Genomic DNA, 23,590 nt, shown 5'->3' on the forward strand with positions numbered 1-23,590 from the left:
GTGTCAAACACCCACATTACAGCACCATGCCACGTTGGCTGGTAGCTTTTCACCAGGGCAGAAGGGCTTCCCCTTACATCACCTCTCTCCTTCAGTCTTTACTTGCATTCACCAAACCCTCATACAATACGTTTATTTTACCAATAAACAGCAGAAGGGCATGTCACAACCCTTGGCTCTCCTCCCCTAGGCACAAGCTGCACTTTCTTCAAGCACATATCCCCTGGAGGAAGGGCAAAGGGAGAGAAGCCCATACTAGACGCCAGTGCAGAAGATGCTCATGTGCAGTGACAGCCTGCAGAAGCCACAGCGGTCTCTGGAAGGAAGCTCCTGTCCACTGGCCGAGCGGTTTAACCAGCACACTGATGGGCAATCCCTGCCTACCACCCTGCAGCGGCAGTTGATGTGCAGTCTGTTGTTTTGTCTCTCTCCACTCGGGAGGCGTAGCAGACAGACAGTAATAATGAGATGCCAGCTTTATCCAGGATGCTAAATAAATGTCATACCCTTTTTCTGGTTTAATAGCTGTTGCCAAGGCAACAAGTAGTATTCCTTACCACCACACCCAGCACAGGATTAAAGGTGGGAAGCAGTCTCGATGAACAGTCAAACGCACTGCGCTGTCACCCTCCTCAGCCCTACCACCCACGGTCTCCTTCACCCTACTCCGAGCAGTGTCTCCCATAGGGACATTCCACTTTCTGGAGCTGGTAAGCTGGAGATCAAGATGCTCATAAAACCAGAAACAAAATGTCCCACATCATACCCTCCAAAATCCCAGGGGAGGTGACCTGCAGGGACAGGCCACAGGCAAGAAATGACAACAGCTCCTGGCAACCCAGCACTCCACCACAGAGCAGAGCAAGTCCAGGCTCTGCAGGGGGTCCCACGACATTCAGCTGCTTCAGACAGCTCTACAGCTGCAGATGGGTGGCAGAGGCGGCCCTGCTGGCTCATGCAGCCCACCTCCACACACAGGCAACACACCAACTCCGCGGCAGAGCACTGGGACTCTTAGCTCCCCGTCTAGCTCACTGTGTTAATGCCACACACATTATAAACACCAAGTGCTGCGCGGACAGAAGGAGCCTGAGTCAGCTCAGCATAAAACACAGTATAAACTAAGAGTTAAAGAAGCCTGAGAGGAGAGATCAGCGCCATCAGATGTCAAACGGCACCGCTCGCACAGGACACGGGGGCACACAGGTGTGCGGGCCCCGGCTCTGCGCAAGGGCCCTGCGGGCGGCCCGGCCCGGCCCGGCTCCCGGCGGCAGCAGCGCCGGGGGTCGCCCCTTCCTCCCCCGCAGAAAACCATAACTTGTGAGCGCGGCTCTGCCACCAGCGAAGGGCGATTTTCAAAAAACACGGGGCACTGGGGTGCCAAAATTCGCCGGTGCTGCAGGGATACTCCTCCGCCTACCCGGGGACCGGGCGGCCCCGCTTCGTCCGGCGCCTGCAGCCCGCACCGCCCCCGCGGGCTCACGCTCGGTCCCCAGCCCTGCCCGGCGTCGGGGGTGATGGGGGGGGACTGTGAAATCGGCCGCCCCAGCACCGGCAGGAGCCAGCGGGATGCCGCGGCCCGGGGCTCCCCTCCCGGCAGGGGGTCACCGAGCTGGGACCGGGGCTCCGGGGCTGCTCCCGCGGGGGCCGCCGCGCTCCGGCACCCACCTCCTTCTTGACGGTGCGCAGCAGCCGCTGCCGGGTCTCCGCCTCTGTGGGGGGAAGGGGGAGAGGCCCGTTAGTGTAGTGTGGCCCGGCCCCGCCGCCCGCGCCCCCGGCCCGCCGCCCGCCCTACCCGCCGAGGCCGCCGCCATGGCCGCGCTCCTCCGCTCCGCAGCGCCGGCAGAGTGGCGGCGGGGCCGGGCCGGGCCCACCGGGCCGCACCGCCCACCCGCGCCCGCCGAGGTGGGGCCGCCGCCGCCGCCGCCAATCCGCGCCCGCCGCCGGCACGGCCACGGCCGCCCCCGGCAACGGGCCGCGCTCGGGGGCGCCTCGGTTGGGCCCGGGCCCTCGGGGGGCGACCCCGAGGAGCCCCTCGGGAGCGGGGGGCGAGGGTGGGGCTCAGCCCGTGCCAGGCCCTCGGGGGGCCGCGGCCAAACCCAGACTCTCAGGGGGACCTCAGCCGAGCACGGGCCCTCAGCGGGGCAACCCCAGACGGGCCGGGGGTCCTCAACCAGGCCCGGGTCCTCAGTGCGGGGGTCCCACCTAGGCCGGGCCACTCGGTGAGGAGTACAGCCAGGACCCCCAGCTCCCAGGGCCCCCAGGTCGGACCCCCTCCAGCCCAGGCCCCAGCACCCCCGACCTGGGGCCAAGGTGCCCCCAGGCTGGGTGACTGACATGGGGCCGGGGCGAAGGCCGCAGCCTGGGGCGAGCCCTTGGTGTGTCCCCGCGCACGGGGATGTGGCGCAACAGGCACCGTTTGGTGCGAAGAAGCAACATCCTCACAGCCGTGCACCATCCAGGCATGCTCCTGTGGGCTCTTCTGCACTGGGAAGGCGATACATGAGCTGAGAAGACCTATTCATAGGGGACCCAAGACACCTCCCATCAAAATCACAACTGCTTCAGAGAAAGCCCTGCCTAGCAGCTGCCATTAACGTATCTTCTGTTTTTCTGTTTCCTCGTTTGCTGTTCCAGGACATTTCCATAGAAACAGGATCCCGGCTCCTTCGCAGTCTGGTTTCCAATAACTACAAACCACATTAGAGTGAGGGCACTGCCACGGCCCCAGCTGGCCCTTGCTGCCATTGCTTGGGAGAGGACTCGGTCCTGGCACGGAGAGCAGGGAAATGCTCGCTAGCCTGCCAGCTCCACAACCCTGGGCATTGCTCCTCTGCTACACCTGGACCTGGGCTGCATCCTCTGCGTCGGAACAGCTGCCTTCGCTCCCTGCTGATGCTCAGCGGCCCTGAAGATGGCAGAAACCATCCATCCCAACAGTTCCTTTCTGGTGCCTGGCCTGGGCATTTGCCTGCCAGGGAGCTCTGGATTTGGGATTAATCAGAATCCAGTCCCTTCTGTACTTCACCACTGGCACAGGGGCGAGGAGAATAGTTGTGCCATATCTGTTGTAGAGAAAACCTGTTCCCTTGTACGCTATTTCTTGTGACTGTTTACTTGCTTGCTAAATACCCTGTGAACAGAAGTGGTGGCAGCGCAAATGTTGCTGAACTGCAGCATTAGGGCTGGCTTGCTGGGGTGTATGTGATTGCTGATCCAGATGGATCCCAGAAAGATTCTGGGCTTCATGGGAATCTAGCCTGGGCGGCTCTGGATGTGCTGGTGAGGGTCACAACTGTCTGCAGTCAGTGAGTGTTGACTTGACCCTCAGGATTCAGATTCCCACCCAGGGAGTCACCCGTGGCCTCAGGTTGGGCCCCCAGCGAGTGACACAGCACTTAGTGTGCCAAGTCGGGAATTCCACGCCTGCTTTGTTCATAGGGCTGCAGCTCTGCTCCCCACAACCACCATCTGCAGTCCCCCAAGGCAGCAAGCCCGGTTGTCCAGTCTCACCAGTGGGCACCAGTGCATCTTTTCTGCCCAGCAGCCTGTGCCAGGGGTCTGTCTGTGGAGAGCCCTGTGGATGGGGTCCCTGGGTGCAGGAGAAGGACCAAAGGTGCTAAGAGGCAGGAGCCCAGGGCTTTTGGGGTCTGACCTGAGACCTGCACAGCTGGCCAGGAGCCAGGCTGCAGCACGGCCCTGCCCAAGGGGCTCCTCCTGCACTCCCAGTCAGCCCAGGCGGCTTGTATCCAGCTCTGCTGCTCTGCAACCCTGCCTGTCATTTATTGATGACCGCAGGTCCTACACTCTTGACTGGGCAATTAAGACAGGCTAATAAACACTCATAATGAAGGCATCGAAGCCTCATAAAACACCATGTAGGAGCACCATCAAATATCAACAGTGAATTCGATTACCAAGGGCAGAGACAGCCTACTCACTCCTCTGACCCTGAGCTGTCACTGGGACAGCGTAGAGCTGTGGCTCTGCATACACGCAGATGCTGAAACTGAGAAGGTGCCAGGTTCCCGAGGAGCCAGGGCGCAGCATGAATGTGTCACGCGCAGCACCTTGCACAGCACTGGTCTCTGTAAAGCTTCTTCAGACCAGGATGAGACTACCTGACTCAAGCCAACAGCATCTGCCAGCCAGGAAAGCCTGGGCTGCCTGACAAAATTTTGAACCTGGCAACAGGCAGGCAGGCAAGGTTCTGCCCGTTTCTCACTTCTGCTGTTGTGAAAATGATGCTGGAGACATCAACCTGCCTCCTGATTGGCAGGGGACATCAGGAAGTGTTCAGTTCGGCACCTTTGTCAGGAAAACAAGCCTGTCCAAGCCAAGCTAGGAACAACTTTTAGGACTTCGACAACAAACAAACAAACCCCAGTTATTTTAAGGGCCAAAATGAGCCCAAGCAACTTTTGCAGCACCCAGAATACCTTAGCAACTCTGCCGTAGCATTTGTGCTCTGCCAAGCACTGCCCGGTTTCCCCCTCACCTGTGCTGGCAGGATGCTGCCGAGGGGTGATGCTGAGGGGACCCACTTTTGGGCTCTGCCGAGCTCGAGGGAGCGACAACCAGCTGGTGAGTTTGACTCAAACGCACAGCACTGGCAGACAGAAGCCCAGAGGAAGAAGATCATTTTGATTCCTGTTAATGAACCGTGCTGGTTTTGTACAATCTTCAGTCCTGTCAATCTCTGCAATACTCCAGGCCAACTGACATGGGGTAGGCAGCATCCACGCACCAAATGAACCCAGAGACATTCAGGTGGCTGGTGGTGCCAGCACTTCTGTGGGACCATGTACCAAGTAAGGCAACGGGGGATGAGTAGTTTGCCTGGCTGCTTTCTCCCCAGGAACAATGGCGCTATACAGGGAGTGGGAGCTATTACTAATTTATTACCTTCCTTTGGGGAGAAATTAGCTGGAACAAGCACAGTGACAAGCTCTCTGTAAGCCTTGCTGTCTTCTTTTCCTTGGAAAATTTTGCTTCTCCCTGGATTAAAGATGGGTGGCAGATGATTGGCCCCTGTTTTCTGAAGTCTGGAGAGCTTAAATGAGAGCACGTTGATCTATACTTAATGTGATTAAGTTACATCTCTGAGTATCATGCTAATTAAATTAAACTTCCTATTGCTGCCTCTGTGGCTTAAACAGGATAGTTGCTTTAAGACCACATTTCACTCCTCTGCATTTCATTGCATGGATGAGCAGGTAGGATAAAAGCAATCTGCTAATCAAATAATCGTATTGCTTAGAAACAACTTCTGACTTGGTGAAAATTCAAATTTAAATCTGGTTTGATCTAGATTTAAACTCTGCATTTTAAATCTAAAGTGATTTGTGCTTTGAGTAAAGAAAACAGCAGCAAAAGTAAACTGATGAAGGGAGCACAGAGAGTACATCTGACTATGATATTGCAGGGATTTAGACAGCATCATAGGTGATGCTCAGGGGACCAGCTGGCTTTCAGAACATGAGCTGCAGTAAAGAAAAGGCAGAGAATCCTGTCATAGCTGCCTGCCAGCTACCCCTTCCTCATCACGGGCCAAAATGAATGCTCAGATCCAGCACCCCTGACTTCAGCTGTGTATTATTTCAAATACTACATAGCCCCCAGAGCATCCTCTCTGAAATGTTTCTAATTGAATGTCAAATGATGGACAAAAATACTTGGCTACAATTGGCGAAATAATAGTGTTTTATCCAGAAAACACCCCTGTCTGGCATGTCACTGGTGAGCACGCTGAGCCTCACACAGTACAGCTGATGGGCCAGGCTGGAGCCACACACAGTTCCTTACACAGGGGCCAGAATAAACAAAGCTCTGGGGAAAACTTGTCTCTCCAGCAGGTTGCAGAGCTGGGATCACACTGGAAGGCTGGTGCTTGCAGGGCCCCAAAACACCGGATCTGAGTCTGGGGACCACAACTCCTCACAATGAAGACCATCTCCCAAAGACACCTCTCCCTCTGCCCTCCTCCCATCTCCAGCAGCCCTGAGAACCTGCAACAGTTTATCCAGCTTGCAGCTTCTAAAAAAAATTGAGATTTCAAAGCTCTCTTCTCATTGACTTGACAGCGGCAGCCTTGACACAATGCTGGAGAAGAGGCAGCCGCATGAGCGGGTTTGTGTAGAGAGGCAGTAGGCATGGGTGGGTGATCAGGTGCCCAAGGAGAAGGTGGGAGCTGGAGGAGCGGGATGGAAGCGCTGGGTGCATTCACAGCTCATTCACCAGCGAGGACCCCGGGGGTGCGATCTGTCAGGGATGGAGGCTGCTGGAATGGCAGCAGTGGCATCAAACCGACGGGGTGGCACATCGGCTCAGCTGGAGCAGAGCAGCGTCTGTGTGCTGGGAAACTGATACTGGCAGGGAGTAGGGAGCTTTCAGACAGCAACGTGCAGGCTGCACGTCCCAGTATTGCAAAACCACCATGCAGCTCTGGCTTGGAGCTGTGGAAATAGTTATAGCTGTGCCTGGCTAGTGCCAGTCCTGCATGCCCAGCTCTGCCCAAGGTGCAGAGTACAAAGCCACCTCATATAATCTAAAAGATCAATGTGGAGAAAAAAAAGAGTCTTCAGGAGAGCAAGTAGCTTGGTTTTAAAAAGATGCTGGTGTTTGAACAGCTGCTGCTTTACATCTGGGAAGTGATCTCAGCCTGACACCCTGCACTGAGGGATGCTGTGGCGGGACCTGCTCCCCACAGACCACCGCAGACCACCTCTCACCCCCTGCCAGCATGGCCAGCTCATTCTGTTCAGGCTGGGGGTAACTCCGAGCCCATCTGCTGAGGCTTCCCAAGCAGGGAGCAGGACTGGCATGCAGCAGGGTCTCCATACTTGACACGCCGAGCTGTTGCAAGTAAACTACCTGAAAAAGGGTCAGCTACGGAGAAAGAGCTATCATTTTTTCATGGTTGCTATGGTGCCAACTGTCTCTGTTCTGTCTTTTATGCCCTTAAGGTGGTCTTTGGTCAGGGGGATTAAACCTTGCTCCCCCCAGCACACTTCTCAGACAGGTTGCACCAGCAGCCAGGATTTCAAACCCTCAGCCCTTCAAGGGCCAGCTGCAGCCCCACTGCCAGCCCCCCACAGCCCCAGCAGCTGAGTACAGCCTTGTCTTTAATTCCCGACAGCTGCGCCCATACCCATATTGCAAGGACTGCAACTGAAATTCAGGGCTTTGTGAAGTCCCAGGAGTGACACAAATCCTGTATAAATCTGCAGGAGATTAATTGTCCCTCACCTGTGTGCCAGGCCTTGGCTTGCGGGAGAGCCACACTGGCAAAGCCTGGCAGGGCCACGTGCATGGGGACTCACGGAGCAGGGGCTCTGCCTGGCTGTGGTGGGACACCCCCAGTCTCCACTCACTCCCCACCCACCTGCGTGGGACCACCCTGACACACTCCAACTAAACCCCTTTGCTCGGAGAAAAGCCAGTGCAGAGAGCTGATACCAGTTGGTCCTCACAAACCCATGCAGAAAATTGTTGCATTTTCAGAGGAGAGGTGTTAAAAGGAACAATAATTTCATGTTCCACAAGCAGAGAATGAGAAGCCACGCTGAGCGCAGCCTGTGCAGGGACCAGCAGCAGGTGGGTGGCAGGAGCAGATCCACTACCCATCCCTGGGAGGGGGCAGCTTGGGGCTGGGCACTCCAGTTCAGCTGTCCATTGCTGTGATCCCCACACCTGGCCAGGGAACACCTGGGGCACACAGTGTGGGGGTGGGGGGGGGAGGGGGGCAGGCAAATGCAGGAGGGCAAGGAGGCGTAGCTGGTTAAGACACAAGTATCCTGTTGCCAGGGCTCTCATGCTCGTGCAGTGCAGGTGAGGAGCCGGTGGGTTGGTGTCCTCAGCTGTGTCCCTGCCCCGCGGTGGCTGTGCTACCATGCCTGGGCTAAACCCACCAGGCACAGCCTGTCCTGCATGCATTGCCACAGCCAGCCAGAGCACCAGGACATCAGCACCAGGGACCGGCATCAACCCCGAGTGGCTCCAATCTGACAGCCTGGACAGCCAGGGCCAAATACACCAAAAAAAAACCAAAATAAGTGTTTTTAACTGGACATTTCTAACAGGTCTCCATGCGTGTGCCTGAAGGATTAACAGTGTCCAGTGGCAGACACCCAGCAGCTGCGTCACGTCGTCACAGCAACCTGCTAACCATGGCCCTAAGAACCGCAGTTCCTGGTTTGATCTCTTCTGTAGTTTCCTTTAATTACAGATGAGGGTGCCTGCAAAAGCCGGTGCTGGAGCACCCTGGAGCCCTGGCAGCACTCGGTGGCCCCAGACAAGGGCTCGCTCTGAACTGGTCCCTGTGTCATGGCCCAGGGCAAGATGCAGGGACCTGGCCTGGATGTGAGCCTGCCACAGGCACATTTCATTTGCAATGAAACTTGCTGTTAAATTGTCCAGCTGGAGAGATCAATGGTACACTGCCATTCCCTCCCTGATCATATCTGAGCTGCAAAAATTATTTCACTTTCAAGTGGTTTATTTGCAACAGCTCTCACCCCTGTGCTTTGAAAGACCCAGCAAGTCCATAAGGACAGATAGGGTGATGCAAGATTACTTAAACTGGGTGGCTCTGTTGAGTTGTGCTGGCTTCTGGCAGAACACTGAGATGGCCCCAGCCCACGAGAGGCCAGTGGGCTCACGGCGAGCACCAGTCAAGTTCATGCCTGGCGTTTGCCTCCTGGCCAGTGGAGATTTCCAGGCACCGCTCACTCCGCAGAGCATCCTTTGCAAGAATGAGCAGTCACCCCCTTCGGTGGGTCACCATTCGCAGAGCAGTAATTGCAAAATACACCAAGGAAAAAGAAAGAACTCTTTGTCGGGAGGATGGAGCACCACCTCTGTGTGCAAATACGGTTCCATTTCACCCACTCCACCCCAGCCTCAACATGCAGCTGCCCGGGTGCAGACCCAGGGAGCAGAGGGGACAGAAAGCTGTGCAGTGAGGCTGGTCCCCACGCCTCAGCCCTGTGCTGAGAAAACTGCTCTCCCCCCTCCTGCCTTTGATCAGAGGATGGGTTTCTCCGCCGGCTGTTCTCAGTGCTGTGGGTTTCCAGTGGGAGGTGGGGAAGCATCAGCCTGACCCTCCCCTCCTTGGATCTGTCATCAGCAACAGAAAAATCCTTCACGGCCCCAAGTTACTCAGCTTGAATTCTGCAGGATTTTCCAGGGCAGCAGGATGGCAGAGCAGCCCTGCCCAGCACCTGCCACCAGCCCTCCCCAGCAGGGCATGGCCCCAGGTCCCCTGGCTGGCCCCACACCCTTGGGGCTCCAAACCCACCCCAGGGACAAGTGGAGCAAGAAAATGGATTTCCTCCTCTCGGTCATCGGATTTGCTGTCGATCTGGGCAACGTCTGGCGGTTCCCTTACATCTGCTACCAAAACGGAGGGGGTAAGGACACACTAGGGTTATTTAAGTCCTCTTTCGGTGAAAAGAAACCTGGTTTCCATCTTTCCAATGCTGAAAAAACTGGTTTTTCTTTTCTTTCTTTGTCTCTAGCTGCTCCTCTCCAGACAGGGCAGTTTAGAGACCAACCCAACTTCTCCTGACATTTGTCTCTTTTCTGTTTTGTGTCTTTCTTCATTCGAAATCCTCCTCCACCTGCTCCTTCCCCGGCATCATTCACTCCTTCCCTGGTGTAGTTAGAAGTGCATTAGCAGCTCTGGGATCACAAAGACAAAACTAGTGTGGTCCAAACTGCATGAAAGGATTAAGAATCCGTAAATTTGGGGTGGGAGGTTCATACACTTCATGATCTTGTGACTTTGTGAAAACCCTTTCTGATTATTTAAAATAACCCTCACAAGCATCCCATCTGCCTGCCGCAGATCCCAGCCATGCAGCCAGCAGTGCCGGACCCTGCGGAGCAATCCTGGCTCCCCGGGACGTGCAGCTCAGTGCCGCACAGGGCTCAGGGTGTTCAATCCTGTGAGTGATCAACAGAAAGTTAAGATACAAAAGATGTATGAAGGAGAAAACCTTGAGTAAAAGACGCCTAAATAAATTGCTTTAAATAGAGCAGAGCAGAAAAGCCTCTTGCATGGAAATTAAAAATGAGGAATGAAAATTTCGTGCTGTTCGCAAAAGCACAGTGGATTTAATTGCCAAAGTTGGCATTTGGGTAACGTCCTCTACTGCTTGGGAAAATGAGGAAGAGATAATTAGTACCATACTCAAGGCTAAACTGTGGATCCCAGGTGCCCACACTGAAGCACAGTTATTTGCGATTTACTCCTGTGGGACCAGGAGCAAACTTTAGCCACTCTTCACTGATGTGGTTCAGGCAGATGGTTTCCTCTCCAGCCCCATGCACACAGGAGGTGAGGAGTTTCCATCGCAGCTCTTGGAAAGCACAGCCATGAGCCACACAAGCAGGAGCGCTGATCCAGGCTGATGGTGGGCTCACCCATCAGCTGGAGCTGCTCCTAGAAGAGAAATCCTCAAGGCAGTCCTGTTAACAGGAACGTAGCACCTCTGGGCCAGCAGCCTTGTCAGGCAAATGGGGGGCTGTGGGAGGATGCTGGGGATGCCATCCCGCACGCCTGCCCCAGCACATGTAGGGCTCTCAGAGAGAGGAGCCATGGGGGTTAAACAAACTAATCCCAGCAAGGCTGTTCTGATGAGTGCAGAGAGCAACTCCAGTTCCAAAACCTCCATGGGGTACAAGCACAGTCCTGGTAAAGATGACATTGTTATGAATAATGCAGATTACAGCGTTAATTATTTGTGTCTTGGGGCCGCTGTGCATATTCAGCAGGATTTTCTCCAAAACTCTTCTAGATCTGAGAGGTGCTTCGTGCCCCATCTCCTGCACCCTGATGGTTTGTATTGATCTTTGTACCATCCCAGCCAAACGATCCCTTCCCACGAAGGCTGGGATGCCAGCAGGGACTGATGCAGCAGCCCAGGAAGCTGGGGCACCAAGTGGGGTCCTCACATCTGTGAGCCCCTCTGAGGAGATAATTTGCGAAGCATCTTGCAAACACACAACCAAACCCAAACATGTTGCTCTGGGACACATCCCCGCAGCACTGGGAGGGACAGCTGTAGTGGACCTCCACCTGCAGCCTGCCTGTGCTGCATGGGACTGCAGTGCTCACAGCCGCTCTGCTCCTTGTCCCACAGGAGCCTTTCTCATCCCATACACACTGATGGCTGTTTTTGGAGGGGTGCCCCTCTTCTACATGGAGCTGGCCCTGGGGCAGTTCCACAGGATGGGTGCCATCCCCATCTGGAAGCGCATCTGCCCCATCTTTAAAGGTAAGGGCCACTGCTGCACACCTGGGGACCCGCGGTGTTGGTGAGCGGGGCCATGCAGGCAGTGCAGGTCCCCACAGCCACGTCCCGGGGGGCAGCAAGAGGGCTGGACCAGCATGGTCTGCTGAGTCTGTCCCCCTCTTTCGCCAGGCATTGGCTTTGCCATTTGCATCATTGGCCTGTACGTCTCCTTCTACTACAACACCATCATCGCCTGGGCTCTCTACTACTTCTGTTCGTCCTTCTCGGGCACCTTGCCCTGGGCAAGCTGCGATAACCCCTGGAACACACCCAACTGCACCAACTACTTTGGGAGGAGCAACGTGACCTGGACCAACTTCTCCAGGTCCCCTGCTGAGGAGTTTTATACGTAAGTGCACATACGTGGATGATGTGTTTAAGCTGGGGCACATCGCCATGGAGGCACTTGGGTCTGCTGCATGGGGAGCAGGACCGGGGTGCCTGAGCGCAGGCTTTCACAGGGGGATGCTCTTGGGGAGCTGTCCCTGTTCTTGGTGTGCTGGGGAGAGGTAAGCATGGGACTGCCTGCTCAGAGCTGACCCAGCTCCCCGGCTGCCTGCAAGGGCAGAGCCAGCAGCACCACGCTGGCCTGAGACCCCTCCCCGGCCGTGGGGATCCCTGCCTGCAGGAGGAAAGTCCTGGAGATCCAGAAGTCTGGGGGTCTGTACGACGTGGGGGGGATCCACTGGCAGCTGCTCCTCTGCCTCTTCCTCATCTTCACGATTGTGTACTTCAGCCTCTGGAAAGGGGTGAAAACCTCTGGGAAGGTAAGAAAGAGGGCTCTGGCGCCAGCCCTGCCCGGGCACAGACATGCCGGAGCCCCCAGCATGGAGAGGCTCGCAGCCTGGCATGCCGCTTCCCCTCCATGGCAGGAGGGACCGAGCCTTGGTGGGGTCTTGCAGCTCACCTGGCTGCTTAAACACAGGATATTGCCTCCACCCCCCCTGAGCCACCCCAAGCAGCCAGAAGCGAGCTGGCCATGCCCGACCGGCGGGTTTGAGCTCTTGGTGCAGCAGCTTTGCCGGTGCTGCGGGCTGACAGCTGCCTCTCTCCAGGTGGTGTGGGTGACAGCCACGCTGCCCTACATTGTCCTGCTCATGCTTCTGGTCCGGGGGGCCACCCTGCCCGGCGCCTGGAGGGGAGTCGTCTTCTACCTGCGCCCGGACTGGAGCAAGCTCCTGAGCACCGCGGTGAGTGTGCGGTGGGACACACCACCCTGGCGCTGGCTGCCTCCCAGTGTGGGGGTGGCAGCACCCAGACCCCCTCCCCAGGACACACACACACCCCTGCCCAGGTCTGGCCCTGCCGAAGTGCTTCAGGGCGATGGGGCCCTAGTTCCTACAGAAACAAGACATCCCAGACAGGCTCTTGGAAATGTAAATCTATAATTGAATCACCCATCTCATTGCTGCTGGGTTTTGTTTGTGCCATGTTCTCACCCTGGCCTGACAATAGGCTTTCTGTGGGTAATTACCAGGCAGCACTTGAGAATTCTCATTAAAGGTAATAAGGACCATGTTGCCAGCACTGAACCTGCCCAGGCAGGGGTGGGATGCGGCTCTTGGGGCTCCCTTTGACTTTGTCCCCACACTGGGCATGGGCAAACACAGATGCTGTTGCTTAATTCTGGCTGCAGGATGTGAGGGTGGAAACAAGCTCCCTTCATCCTGCAGCAGGTCCCATGCTCCAGGGACCTCTCAAGGGGGGATGGGGCAGGCAAGAGAGGAGGTCTGGCAGCATGTGCCAGCACAGACCCCATCTCTGTGCCATGGGGTGGGCACACCATGGGGTGGGCACACTGTGGGGCACCTCCCAGCCCCATCCTTGCCCCAGGGAACCCCTGCCCTGCCCATTCTCCAGCCTGCTTGTTGCTTCTCATGCCAGGTTTGGGTTGATGCTGCTGCACAGATTTTCTTCTCCTTGGGCCCTGGATTTGGTGTACTTCTTGCTCTGGCCAGTTACAACCATTTCCACAACAACTGCTACCGGTGAGCTCCCAGCCATGGGTCCCTGTGGGCACAGGGGCTGTGCTGGGCATGGGGGCTGCAGCCTGCGGGCATGGGGGCTACACCAAGCATGGCTGCAGTGGAGCCACATCCCAATAGCTCCTGTGCCCCATAGCCATGTGCTGAGCATCTTTCCCCATTTTACTGGCGGTTTTGATGTGCAGGGCCAGGAGAGGGAACTGGCAAGGGTGCGGGCAACCAGGGCAGCTGACCCAGGGTGAGAGCTGAGCTGGAGGGGGAATTCTGCTGCAGGACATGTCTCTGCTTTCGGCATTCCAGGGATGCACTCGTCACCAGTGCAGTGAACTGCCTCACCAGCTTCCTCTCAGGCTTTGTCATCTTCACTGTGCTGGGCTACATGGCTGAGATGAGGGATGTGGAAGTGGAGGATGTCGCGAGAGATAAAGGTTCGCCCCCCTCCAGTGCAACTGCCCAGTCCCAGCCTGTGGTGCCCAGCTGCCCTAGCCCCCCCTAGCCCATCATGACTGAGGGAGGCCGGGGTGATGGCCAGCCCTGAGGTCTGCTGGGGCATGGGGGCTTGTGTCCAGGAGCCATTCCCAGGGGCGGAGAGCAGTGAGGTGTCCAGCCCCTGTATCACAGCTGGGACCAGGCACGGCCACTCTGGCTTTGGGGCATCTTCCCCAAGAGCATTCCCCAGTGCCCAGAGCTGTGCCAGAGCAGGGAATGGCAAACCAAACCAGTGTACTCTCCTAGGACCAAGCCTCCTCTTTATCACCTACCCTGAAGCAATCGCCAACATGGTGGGATCCACCTTCTTCGCCATCATATTCTTCCTGATGATGATAACGCTGGGGCTGGACAGCACGGTAGGCACCTCAGTGGAGCCTGGGGCTGTGTCCCCAGCAGTTACTGGGGATGGCTGTGTCTGAATGGCTAATAGTGGGGTGACAAGGGGAGCTATGGCCTCGGGAAGGAGGGCTGCCTGCCAAGCCCTCTGAGCATGGCTAGCGCAGGGAGGGAGGGAGGGGATGGGATGTCCCCACTCTGCTCACAGGCAGAGGGGGCTATGGGGGGAGCAGAACCATCCCCATGTCTCATTTTTCCACCCCACACTGTATTTCCTTTGCAGTTTGGGGGCTTGGAGGCCGTCATCACAGCTGTGATGGATGAGTACCCCCAGGTCCTGGCTGGGCGACGGGAGCTCTTTGTCCTCGGCCTCATCACAGTCTGTTTCCTGGGCTCCCTGAGCACCCTCACCTACGTGAGTACCGGGCACTACTCCGCTCCCATGCCCACCACACATCTGCTCATATCTCCAACAACTGCTGGTGCCAAAAACCTGCCTCGCATTCCTGCAAGGTCTGCAGCTTCCCTCTCCTCTCTTGTACTGTTCCAGGGGGGAGCCTACGTGGTGAAGCTGCTGGAGGAGTTTGGTGCTGGCTGCTCAATCCTGGCAGTGGTGCTACTGGAAACAATAGCTGTCTCCTGGTTTTATGGTAAGAAACTGCCTGTTTCATAAAAATCATCCTGCAGGTACCTACGTGGGTGTTTAACCTTATGCTCATGAGTATATGCCAGGGCATTCAGGGGCAGAAGCGTGTGACTCCTGGCAAGGCTGGGATGGGCCACAGAGGGTGTTGTGGCCATGTAGCCATAAATCTCCCTGTACCCACATCCTCCGCGGGTCTCTGGGGCCATGACAGGTCTCTCCACTGACAGGGATACAGAGGTTCTCCCACGATGTGAAAGCCATGCTGGGCTTCACGCCAGGGATGTTCTGGAAGGTGTGCTGGGTCGCCATCAGCCCTGCCTTGTTAGCGGTGAGTATTACAGCCCAGATTAAAGACAGATGCCAGCCTCCCCCTGAGTGCCCTGCAGAGGAGCTGCTCTTCCCTCACTGGCTGCTGCTGCTGCCCAGCTCCCTGGGCAACCACGGTGCTGGTTACTCCCCTCTTGCTCACATGAGGTGAACAAGCTGCTGGGAGGGTAGACCGGGGTCCTGGCTGAGGTTGTAGGACCTTGTGCCAGCCTGCCCTACCGGCTCCCCGTACTACTCCTCCAGCCACAGGCAATGACAAGCTGCCCACAGCCCCTGGGACAGAGGGTTTCACCACGAAAGGGATCTGGAAGTAGATTTTCTAGCCTCTTCTGCAGCTCCGGGGCAAAGCTGGGAGCCAGCAGCTGGGTGCTCACATGGATGCAAGTGCAGCCTTGTTTTATCCTCCTGGTTGGCAGTATCCCACGCTTGCACTGGCATGGCCAGGCATAGGTACATCTCTTGACAGCACTGTGGCACTGTGCACCAGGCTGGATCCATCCCCTTTGAAATGCCAGCTCCCCCAGCACTTCAAAGGCTGCCGTTTGCAAGAGGCAGAGGGGTCTAATCTCGATGGATCTCCAGGAGAAGAGGCCTTGTGAGGATTAATTACAGCTCCAAGCGCTTTGCCCTGGTTATTAAGAGAGAAGTATTATCATCAAAGCAGACAGCAGATGATTTCATTTCAGCATGGGGACGTGCAGCCTTTGCAAGCCACTGTCTCAGTGGGTTTGTTAGACGAAGACCTTCTAGCCCACACCTAGTGAGAGGCAGCAGTCTGGGAAATGTCACTGTGATGTCCACACTGACCTTTCATGGTTAGGAAAGCAGCAGTGGCAGTGGGACGTGGATGTTGTTAACCTTTGGGATGAGCTGGCATCAGCGCCGGGGCTGTGGAGATGTCACAGCTGATATGCTCTCCATGGGGAGCCAATGGGTCTGGTCTGCTGGCTATGCTTGGCCATAATGGAAGAGCTTTCCTGGCACCCATGTCACGTGCACGTGGGTTTTGCGAGCTGTATGGCCCTGCTATTGCCCTGTGCCTGCTTGTGAGCAGCAGCAGGGCATGTCCTGCCACGGTCTGGCCCCATGAGCATCCTTCCCTAACAGGCTCCACTTCATTCGATACAGTTCATAGTTATCAGCTCCCTCCTGGACCAGCCACCTCTGACACTCTTTGACTATCAGTACCCTGAGTGGAGTATCTTGGTGGGGTACCTCATAGGAGCATCGTCCTTCATCTGCATCCCCTTCTACATGGTGTACAAGCTCGTCTGGACGCCAGGGTCCTTCAAGCAGGTTAGGAGCAGAGCCATGGGTGGGCAGGGACCCCTGCTTGGGTCAGCCTGAGACCAGGGCCAGTGAGCTGGGCAGATGGTTTATGCATCCTCAGCATCTTTGTTCACATTGCAATTAAATCACACCTGAAGAGCCACTTGGAAAAGGGCTCAGAGGCTCTTTGAGGCTCGATGACCTGATCATTTTAAGTTATATTTCTGAAGCTGTGACTTTGGCTGTGCCAGGAGGCAGCGGGGCTAAGTCAGCACAGTCCTGTAGGCAGGGGACCATCTCCAGTTGTCACCCCTCCTTGCAGCCCACTTTAGGGACACATCCTGCCTGCAGTGCTCTGCTGCAGACTGACAGAGCTCTAGCCCCCCAGTGAGCGAGATTCCAGTGGGGATGGCTTTCGGCACCCTGGGCAGGCAGCCCTGCACATGGCACCAGTGCAGGAAGGAAACCCATTGTCTTTTTTTCTCTACCTGCTTACACTCTCCAGCGCCTTGCTGTCTGCATTTGGCCAGAGAAAATAACACGAGACCTGCAAGCAGAAGTGGCGTGCGCATCACCTGTCCTGTAGCCCAGTGGGATGTCCAGGGGACACAGACTGCTTCAGCTTCCTGCCCGTGCCCTGACAAAGCACTGGGGCAGGCAGAAGAGAAGCTGCCATCACCTTCCTCACAGCCAACTGCCCCCCGCATCTCCCCTGGTGGCTGCACATGCTGGCAGCAGCTCCCCGGCTACCGGCTCCTGTTGTGTCAGAGCATCTCGTCGGAAGCGGCGCGGAGCCCGTTCTCCCTGCAGGCAGGAAAACCTGATCCCCAGCAGGGAGAATGGGACCTGCCGCTGAGTCCCGTGGGCTGGAAGGGGCCAAACTCCTCCGGTTTGGAGGTGAACCCTGACTCCTGGTGAAGACGGAGGAGTGCCGCTGCAGAGGGATTGCTGTCCGACTGTACAAGCTGTGAACACGCCTTGCTTGGAGACACTCGCATCCTTGCTGTGCAAACCTGCTTGGCGCGAGTAGTGCATGCCTTTAGCCGTGCCGTGAGTGATGTGGAAAATAAAGCTGCTATCAATTGTTAAGAGATCGGACGAGGGAGAGGAGCCAGAGCTCACTGTGCCGTGCTGATGCAGTACTGTGGTGCGGCTGAGAGCACAGGGCTGGGCTGGGCTGGGGGAGGTGGGGGGCTGCCACTGTCCTGACACACAAATACCTTGTTCCATTGCAAAGATCAAAAGTCTGGGAGAGAAACTGTGTGGCCCCTCGGGTACATACTGCTGCGGCAAGACAGGTCGGTCCCTCCTGCCACCCCATCCCGTCATCTTGAAGGTCATCTTGAAGAAGACCTACACATACATCATTTTAGAAACAAACAGGCTCAGGGTGAAGCAGCCCCGGCGCTGGTGTAAACCACCCACTGTCCACCTGTCGCAGTTTCCCAATAACATTGCGCTGCTTCCGATGCTCTCGCCATTTCTCCACAGTTGTTAGCCCATCGAATGTGTTCCAGCAGCCGGTCCAGCTCAGTGGAGGTGGAACAGCAGCTCCTGCCCCATGCCTCAGCCATGTGCTGGTTTTACTGTGGTGCCCCTCACCGTGCCCTCCTGGCGGCTCCTGCTTTCCTTTGGGGTGATGCAGAACCGACCAGGAGAGTGCAGCCAAGAGCTGGGGGTGTATGCAGGGATGGGGGGGGGGGTACACGGAGGGGGAGAGCATATAGGGGCTGGGAGGGATACACATGGGCTGGTGTGCACACAGGGGGTGCAGGGACACACGGCTGGTGGGGGACACATGGGGCTGGGAGGGCGCATGGGGCTGAAAGGGCACATGGGGTGAGGAGACATGCACACAGTGCTGGGGGGACACATAGCACTGCGGGGGCACATGGAGGTGCAGGGACACGTGGGGCTGGCAGGGGAAACACAGGGCTGGGGGAGCATATGAGGCTGAGGGGATGCACACAGGGCTAGGAGGCACACAGGGGTGCAGGGACACACAGGGCTGGGGGAGCACATGGGAATGGGGGGGACATATGGGTCTGGGGGGATGCACACAGGGCTGGGGGGGCACATGGGCATGCAGGGACATACAAGGCTGGGGGGGCACGTGGGGCTGGGGATGAGGTATAGATACCATTACATACACATTTATGACAGAGTAAGGGAAGGTGGCTGGCTCAGCAAAAGGCCTTCACCTTTATCTGTTGAAAGACTTTTGCCATAGAAGGGACAAGATGTCTGAGCTCCCCAGTTACCACGCTCTGATTTGGTGTTTAGCTCTACGTTAAACACACCTGCGCACAAAGGTTAGGCCAAGCTGACTCTCTAAAGCTGTTAGAACTGACAAATTAAGGGACCTCTCATCCAGGGAGTCAGCCTTGGGAAGGATGGGGAACAAAGAATGGATGGGGAAAAGATCTCCGTTCTCTTCAGTGATGCAGAAAGAGCCTCTGGGTGAGGACGTTGTGGCCGCAGGAGGAGACAAGCCGATAGAGTGCTGCGATCCACAGAATGTTGGTTGGAAGTCGGACAAAGGTAATTGTTGTGGGGGGAAATCACGACCTCTGACTCAGATAGCCCCCCGAGAGAGGGCAAGGCCCCGCTTGGGGAGTGTGGGGAGCTAGTAAAAAACCTCAGCAGTGCTGTCTGAGGGTGTGTGCTCGTTTGCATTAAAGCAAGAAACTTGTAACCCATCCTGTGCCTGACTGAAAATGCATGTGTAATGCGCTATGAGTGTGCAAGTGCTCTGCTGTCCGTGGTGCGTACCCTCGAGCAACTGGGTGAGCACGCTCAGAGGAAACATTCCCCCGTGCTCCCAGCACTGCCATAAAGAATGCCGGCCTTCTGAAACTTCCAAGCAAGTCTTAGAGGGTTTTTCTCCGTGACCAACTTTACAGTATTGTTTTCTGGCAACCCAGGTGGGACACTGCTATTGAGTGTCAGTGGATCTGTGGGATTGCAGGAATTCCAGCCAGCACTGAGGGATTCTTGGGGAAGACCTCTGATCCCCAGACCAAAGGCTCCAAAGTAAAGTTCCCCTGGTCAGATGTAAGGCATCCTTTTGGCTCTGGGAAACCTGCCCGTAAGTCCAGGCAAAAGCCCCACCAGCCTGGGTTACTGAGGGCTCTCCTGGAAACAATCTGGTAAAATTTCCGCCTGACATACTCAAGTATAGATATAGATATAGATTTCTATCTGGTATAGTGCACTCTGAACTTCTGAACATGCTTATATACATGTATATTGTTACAAAATCTTAGGCGCACTAAAAGAAAACGGGCACTAGTCAGTCTAAGTGGAGGGACATTTCAGAGAAATCTCTTGTTGGGATGTGTTTTTGGGACACTGGAAACAAACAGGGGCTGGTTCTGTGAGAAACGTAACTAAAAGCAACGTAGTTAAATACTGTAATCAGTGGTGGCCGTTTGTATAAACTGGATGATGAGGAAAAATGGCCAATGAATGGCACTTTGAATTATAATGCAGTGTTACAGCTGATGTTGATTTTAAGGGGGGGAAAGTAATAGGACAAAGTTTTATACACTGATATGTTTTTCACTTCAAAGAACCAGCCTGAATGGCAAAAAGTGTGGTATAAATTTACCTCCTGGTGATCCTTTTGTCTTGCCTTTGGAAAAGGGTAAGAACAGGTCTTTGAAAAGGTGCTGCTCTGCTTGTGATATAGGACAAAGATGCTTAAAGTTATATGAACAAGAGAAAGAAGATGGTTTAGTTAAGCGAGCTAAGGGAGGACGATGGACGAGCAGAAAGGCTCATCAAGTCTTCTGGTCTCTTTGGCCATGACTGGACAAGTCACCTGAAGATGCCACTGGTGAGAAGAGTCTCCACTGCTGATCAGGGAGGGTGTTTATCGGTAAACACCTTAACACTGAACACCTCCCAGCCTCAGAAGTGACACTGGGAAGGCTTGCCTGGAGATGGCTGGCCACCACCATTCAGCTCAGACCAGCTCTAGCCGAGACAAGGGCAGCCAGCCCAAGGGACAGGGGGACAAGTGTGCCACTGCAGGAAAGGAAGATGTTGAAGCTATTTGTGTTGCCACCACATCCTTGGGGGCTATAAAAAAGAGCAAAGCGAGGAGTAAATGCCAGTACATGAAGAGGCAATGTTCACCCAAGCAACATGCAAGGTGCAAAAGTAAGGGCAGAGCTGGACAGACAAAGGGTGAGGCCACACTTAGTAGCTGAGAAACCAACTTGTGAAGGAGCACTGATTTTTTTAAACAAAGGCTTAGGGCGTGAAGAAACTGAAAATAAACCTGTCACCTGGTGTGATGCCACAAGCTGTCCAGATGGGTTCTCAGGTGTGTGGGAAGGGGAGGTGTGCTGTGCTCAACACACAGCTCCCTGGGTCCTGCCAGCACACAAGGTGAGATGGGGGCAGGGCAATACGCAAAGCCCAGCATCCAAGGAGCAGGAGGCAGTGGAGAGCTCGGGGTTTGGGGGCATCAAGTCTGCGTGGGTAACCCAGGTAAGCAACCTAGAAGATACCTGGGCAATCTGGTGAATCTAAATGTGATGGGGCAATGCAGCCAGTGATCACTAACAAGGTGCATGTATGCCAGCTGGGCTTAGCTGATGGTGCTCACTCCCAATGAGAACAGGTGGTTTCTTAAGAGCTGGAAACTTTCTGTCCTGGCATGGGAGGTTGCAAGAAGTGCCCACATCCATGTGGAGGAGCGATGCCTGCAGGTCAGCGTCAGGATGCCCAGCTCTGTTGGCAATCCTGCCCGTGACCCGGCACATGTCCTAAGGAAAGCCACAGTGGTGACTGGGATTTCTCATGTCATGAGGTGACATTCCCAGCCCTGGCTGAAACAGCTTCTCTGTAAAAAGGGGGAATGCAACTTGTTCCCCACACTTCAGCTGTAAGCTAGGGCAGAAGATCCTTCCTCAGCCCCTGCACGGCCTTCAGCCCCAAGAACATGGGGGTGATGCTTGCTGTGCACAGCTCATGGCTGACACTGGGTGAGGTCCCAGCCGAGGCAAAGGACTCAAAGGGCATCTTCCTGAAAAATGAAGCACCCTGCTGGTGTGCCCAGGACTCCAGAAAGTGCCAAGATTTCAGGTCAGCAGAGAGACAAAGGCCTCGGAAAAGCTCAGCCAAGCTGTGCTAGGGGAGCAGGTGTGGCACAAGGGCTGCCAGTCTCACACAGCATAGAAGATGTGCTGGAGATCCCAGGGTGAAAACCACAGAGCTCCAGGGAATGCCACTATGTGATGCCCCAGCATCCCCAGCCTGGTGCCCGCAGAATCTGCCAAAGCAAAATCCAACCATCCCACCAGCAAGACACGGGATGCAAAGCCACATCTCCCTGGCCAGCGTGCACAGCAAGAGCCCTGCCTGGGCCACCAGGAGCTGAGCAGCCGCAGCCACCCCTGCCCGCAGAGAAAGCCCTCACCCACACTGCACTGGGGACAGGGACATAAATGTTTGCCTTTTGGGACCTAAGATGAGACTTGCAAGTTCACATCCCTTTGTGGATCTGGCAGATAGATGTAATGGCTCAAGGAGAGGCCCCTCTTCATTGCTGTGTGCTGAAGCATGCACATCCCTGCTTACCATCCCCTCTGGCCATGCTGCCTGGGAAAAACCTTGCAGTGAAACCATAAGAGACCAACCGAAGATGTGACAGACAACTGGTGTCATTTCTACCCAGCAAAGATCAGAAAATCCGGAATACAGGTGAGCTGGACACAAGTAGGAAGCCTGCACAGAAGAGGTGCTTGCATCATCCGGCTGACCTGCAGAGATGACCCAACGCCTTGGAAGGAATCAGAGATGGCCCAGATCCAAGAATAGTACTGCTTTAATTCATAGAGGGAGTGAATCAAATAAAAAATATAAATCCTCTTGCTTTGGACTTATGGTAATACATTGACTGCTGGGGAAGAAACCTCCCCCAGGACAGAGCGCTGGAGGCTCTCCAAGGGGGCTTCTTGCCTTCCAACTCTGCTGGGCTGATGGACACCGGGCTGTGGACTGGCCCTGTCCACTTCTGAGGTGTATAAAGCTCTTCTTCCAGCAAGGGGCAAAAAACATGACACCTGGAGATGAGAAATGTAGCCTTGTCACTAGGTGACAGGAGGAATGAGTGATGAAGGCTGGAGGACAGCCAGAAATACTCCTCTGGCTACTTTTCCTTGAGAAATGCAGCAGCAGCAGCACTAATGCCACAATAATCATTAAGGAAAAAGACATCACAAGGCTGACTGGACGGACCAAGCCCAGGGCTGCAGTCCGGCTGTTGCATCTCTCCAGGAAGCCTCTGCTCTGCACCCCAGGATTGAGAGCTGCCAGTACCCAAACCCAAACCAAGCCCCAGGGGATGGGGAGCAGCACTCCAGCCCCTTCTCTGCTCCGGGATGGGGAGACGCTCTGGGTGCTGGGATGGGGACCGATGAGCTCCAGAGCCCTCGGCTTGGGCAGAGACCCACCTCTACTGAGGGGGGCTGGATGGGGCAACCAGCCTGGAGAAAGGAGAATGCAAAACACAAATACAGGCTGTACAGAGACCATCCGGCATGACCCTGTCTCCCTGCCCCCCCCAGGTGCTCCCTGGGGTGGGTGGGCACAGGGAGAGATGTGGCAAGTGCTGCAGCCATGCGGAGAGGGAGCAGATGTCAGGCTCCACAGGGATGTGCATCAGAGGTCTGCCAGAAGCAAAAAGGATTTGGGAAGGGGCAACATGCTTGAAAGCACAGGGAGCAACAAAAGGCACTCATGCTGTTTACAGGGGCAAGGGACGTGCTTAGGGCAGACCCGCCTGGGGCCCCCCCAGCCCATCAGCAGCATCTGCAGCCACGTGGCACCTGTGGCCGCTGCCAGTGCCAAACCCCGCTCTCTATGGGGGCTGCTTTTCCAGCATCCTACAGGAATTGCAACAGCAGAGCTCCAGCCCAGCAGGCACTGGGGCAGAGGAGCTGTTGGCAGTCTGCCGGGAAGGTAAGTGTGCAGTGACAGGCACTGGGTTCATCCAAGTCTCAAAGGGAAATGGCTCAGCTGTGGTCCTGCTTGTCCGTGGAGCTGTCATCCTGTCTCCCCACAGCAAGTGCAGCATCAGGAGGGTGCAGCCACCAGCGGCGTTAGGAGCCTTTCCCAGTTAGCCAGGACATATCTCCAGTTCTAAAAAAGATTTTAAAACAGCAGTGCTGTAAGATGTTTCCCAGCACGCGCAAGCAAACGTTCTCGGTGTGCCTGGGCACTGCCCT

General features: G+C 55.8%; 3 protein-coding genes across 17 annotated transcripts in view; 1 reads left to right on the forward strand and 2 right to left on the reverse strand.

Annotated features, from left to right (window-relative positions):
* Nucleotides 1–2,318, reverse strand: part of SGSM1 (small G protein signaling modulator 1) — a 49,690-nt gene extending 47,372 nt beyond the window's left edge. For both annotated transcript variants that reach the window (XM_080403774.1, XM_080403773.1), the window contains exons 1-2: nucleotides 1,796–2,318; nucleotides 1,669–1,712 (exon numbers count right to left, since the gene is read on the reverse strand). In XM_080403774.1, coding sequence (XP_080259900.1) covers nucleotides 1,669–1,712; nucleotides 1,796–1,814 — 63 coding nt within the window. In that variant the 5' untranslated portion in view covers nucleotides 1,815–2,318. The remainder of the gene's footprint in view (nucleotides 1–1,668; nucleotides 1,713–1,795) is intronic.
* Nucleotides 2,319–2,755: 437 nt separating this feature from the next.
* On the forward strand, nucleotides 2,756–18,361 carry LOC308064068 (sodium-dependent serotonin transporter-like). Its single transcript, XM_080387958.1, has 12 exons — nucleotides 2,756–9,426; nucleotides 11,122–11,279; nucleotides 11,427–11,646; nucleotides 11,926–12,064; nucleotides 12,353–12,487; nucleotides 13,182–13,285; nucleotides 13,583–13,710; nucleotides 14,018–14,130; nucleotides 14,394–14,760; nucleotides 14,984–15,084; nucleotides 16,212–16,379; nucleotides 16,858–18,361. Exons 1-12 carry the CDS (start codon nucleotides 9,197–9,199, stop codon nucleotides 16,936–16,938), a joined length of 1,944 nt encoding a protein of 647 aa, XP_080244084.1. The 5' UTR covers nucleotides 2,756–9,196; the 3' UTR covers nucleotides 16,939–18,361.
* A 2,213-nt stretch (nucleotides 18,362–20,574) lies between these two features.
* Nucleotides 20,575–23,590, reverse strand: part of AIFM3 (AIF family member 3) — a 52,784-nt gene continuing 49,768 nt past the window's right edge. For all 14 annotated transcript variants that reach the window (XM_080407822.1, XM_080407821.1, XM_080407820.1 and 11 more), the window contains one exon: nucleotides 20,575–23,504. In XM_080407822.1, coding sequence (XP_080263948.1) covers nucleotides 23,465–23,504 — 40 coding nt within the window. In that variant the 3' untranslated portion in view covers nucleotides 20,575–23,464. The remainder of the gene's footprint in view (nucleotides 23,505–23,590) is intronic.

Source organism: Falco punctatus (assembly GCF_963210335.1).
Source record: "Falco punctatus genome assembly, chromosome: 1".
NCBI lineage: Eukaryota > Metazoa > Chordata > Aves > Falconiformes > Falconidae > Falco > Falco punctatus.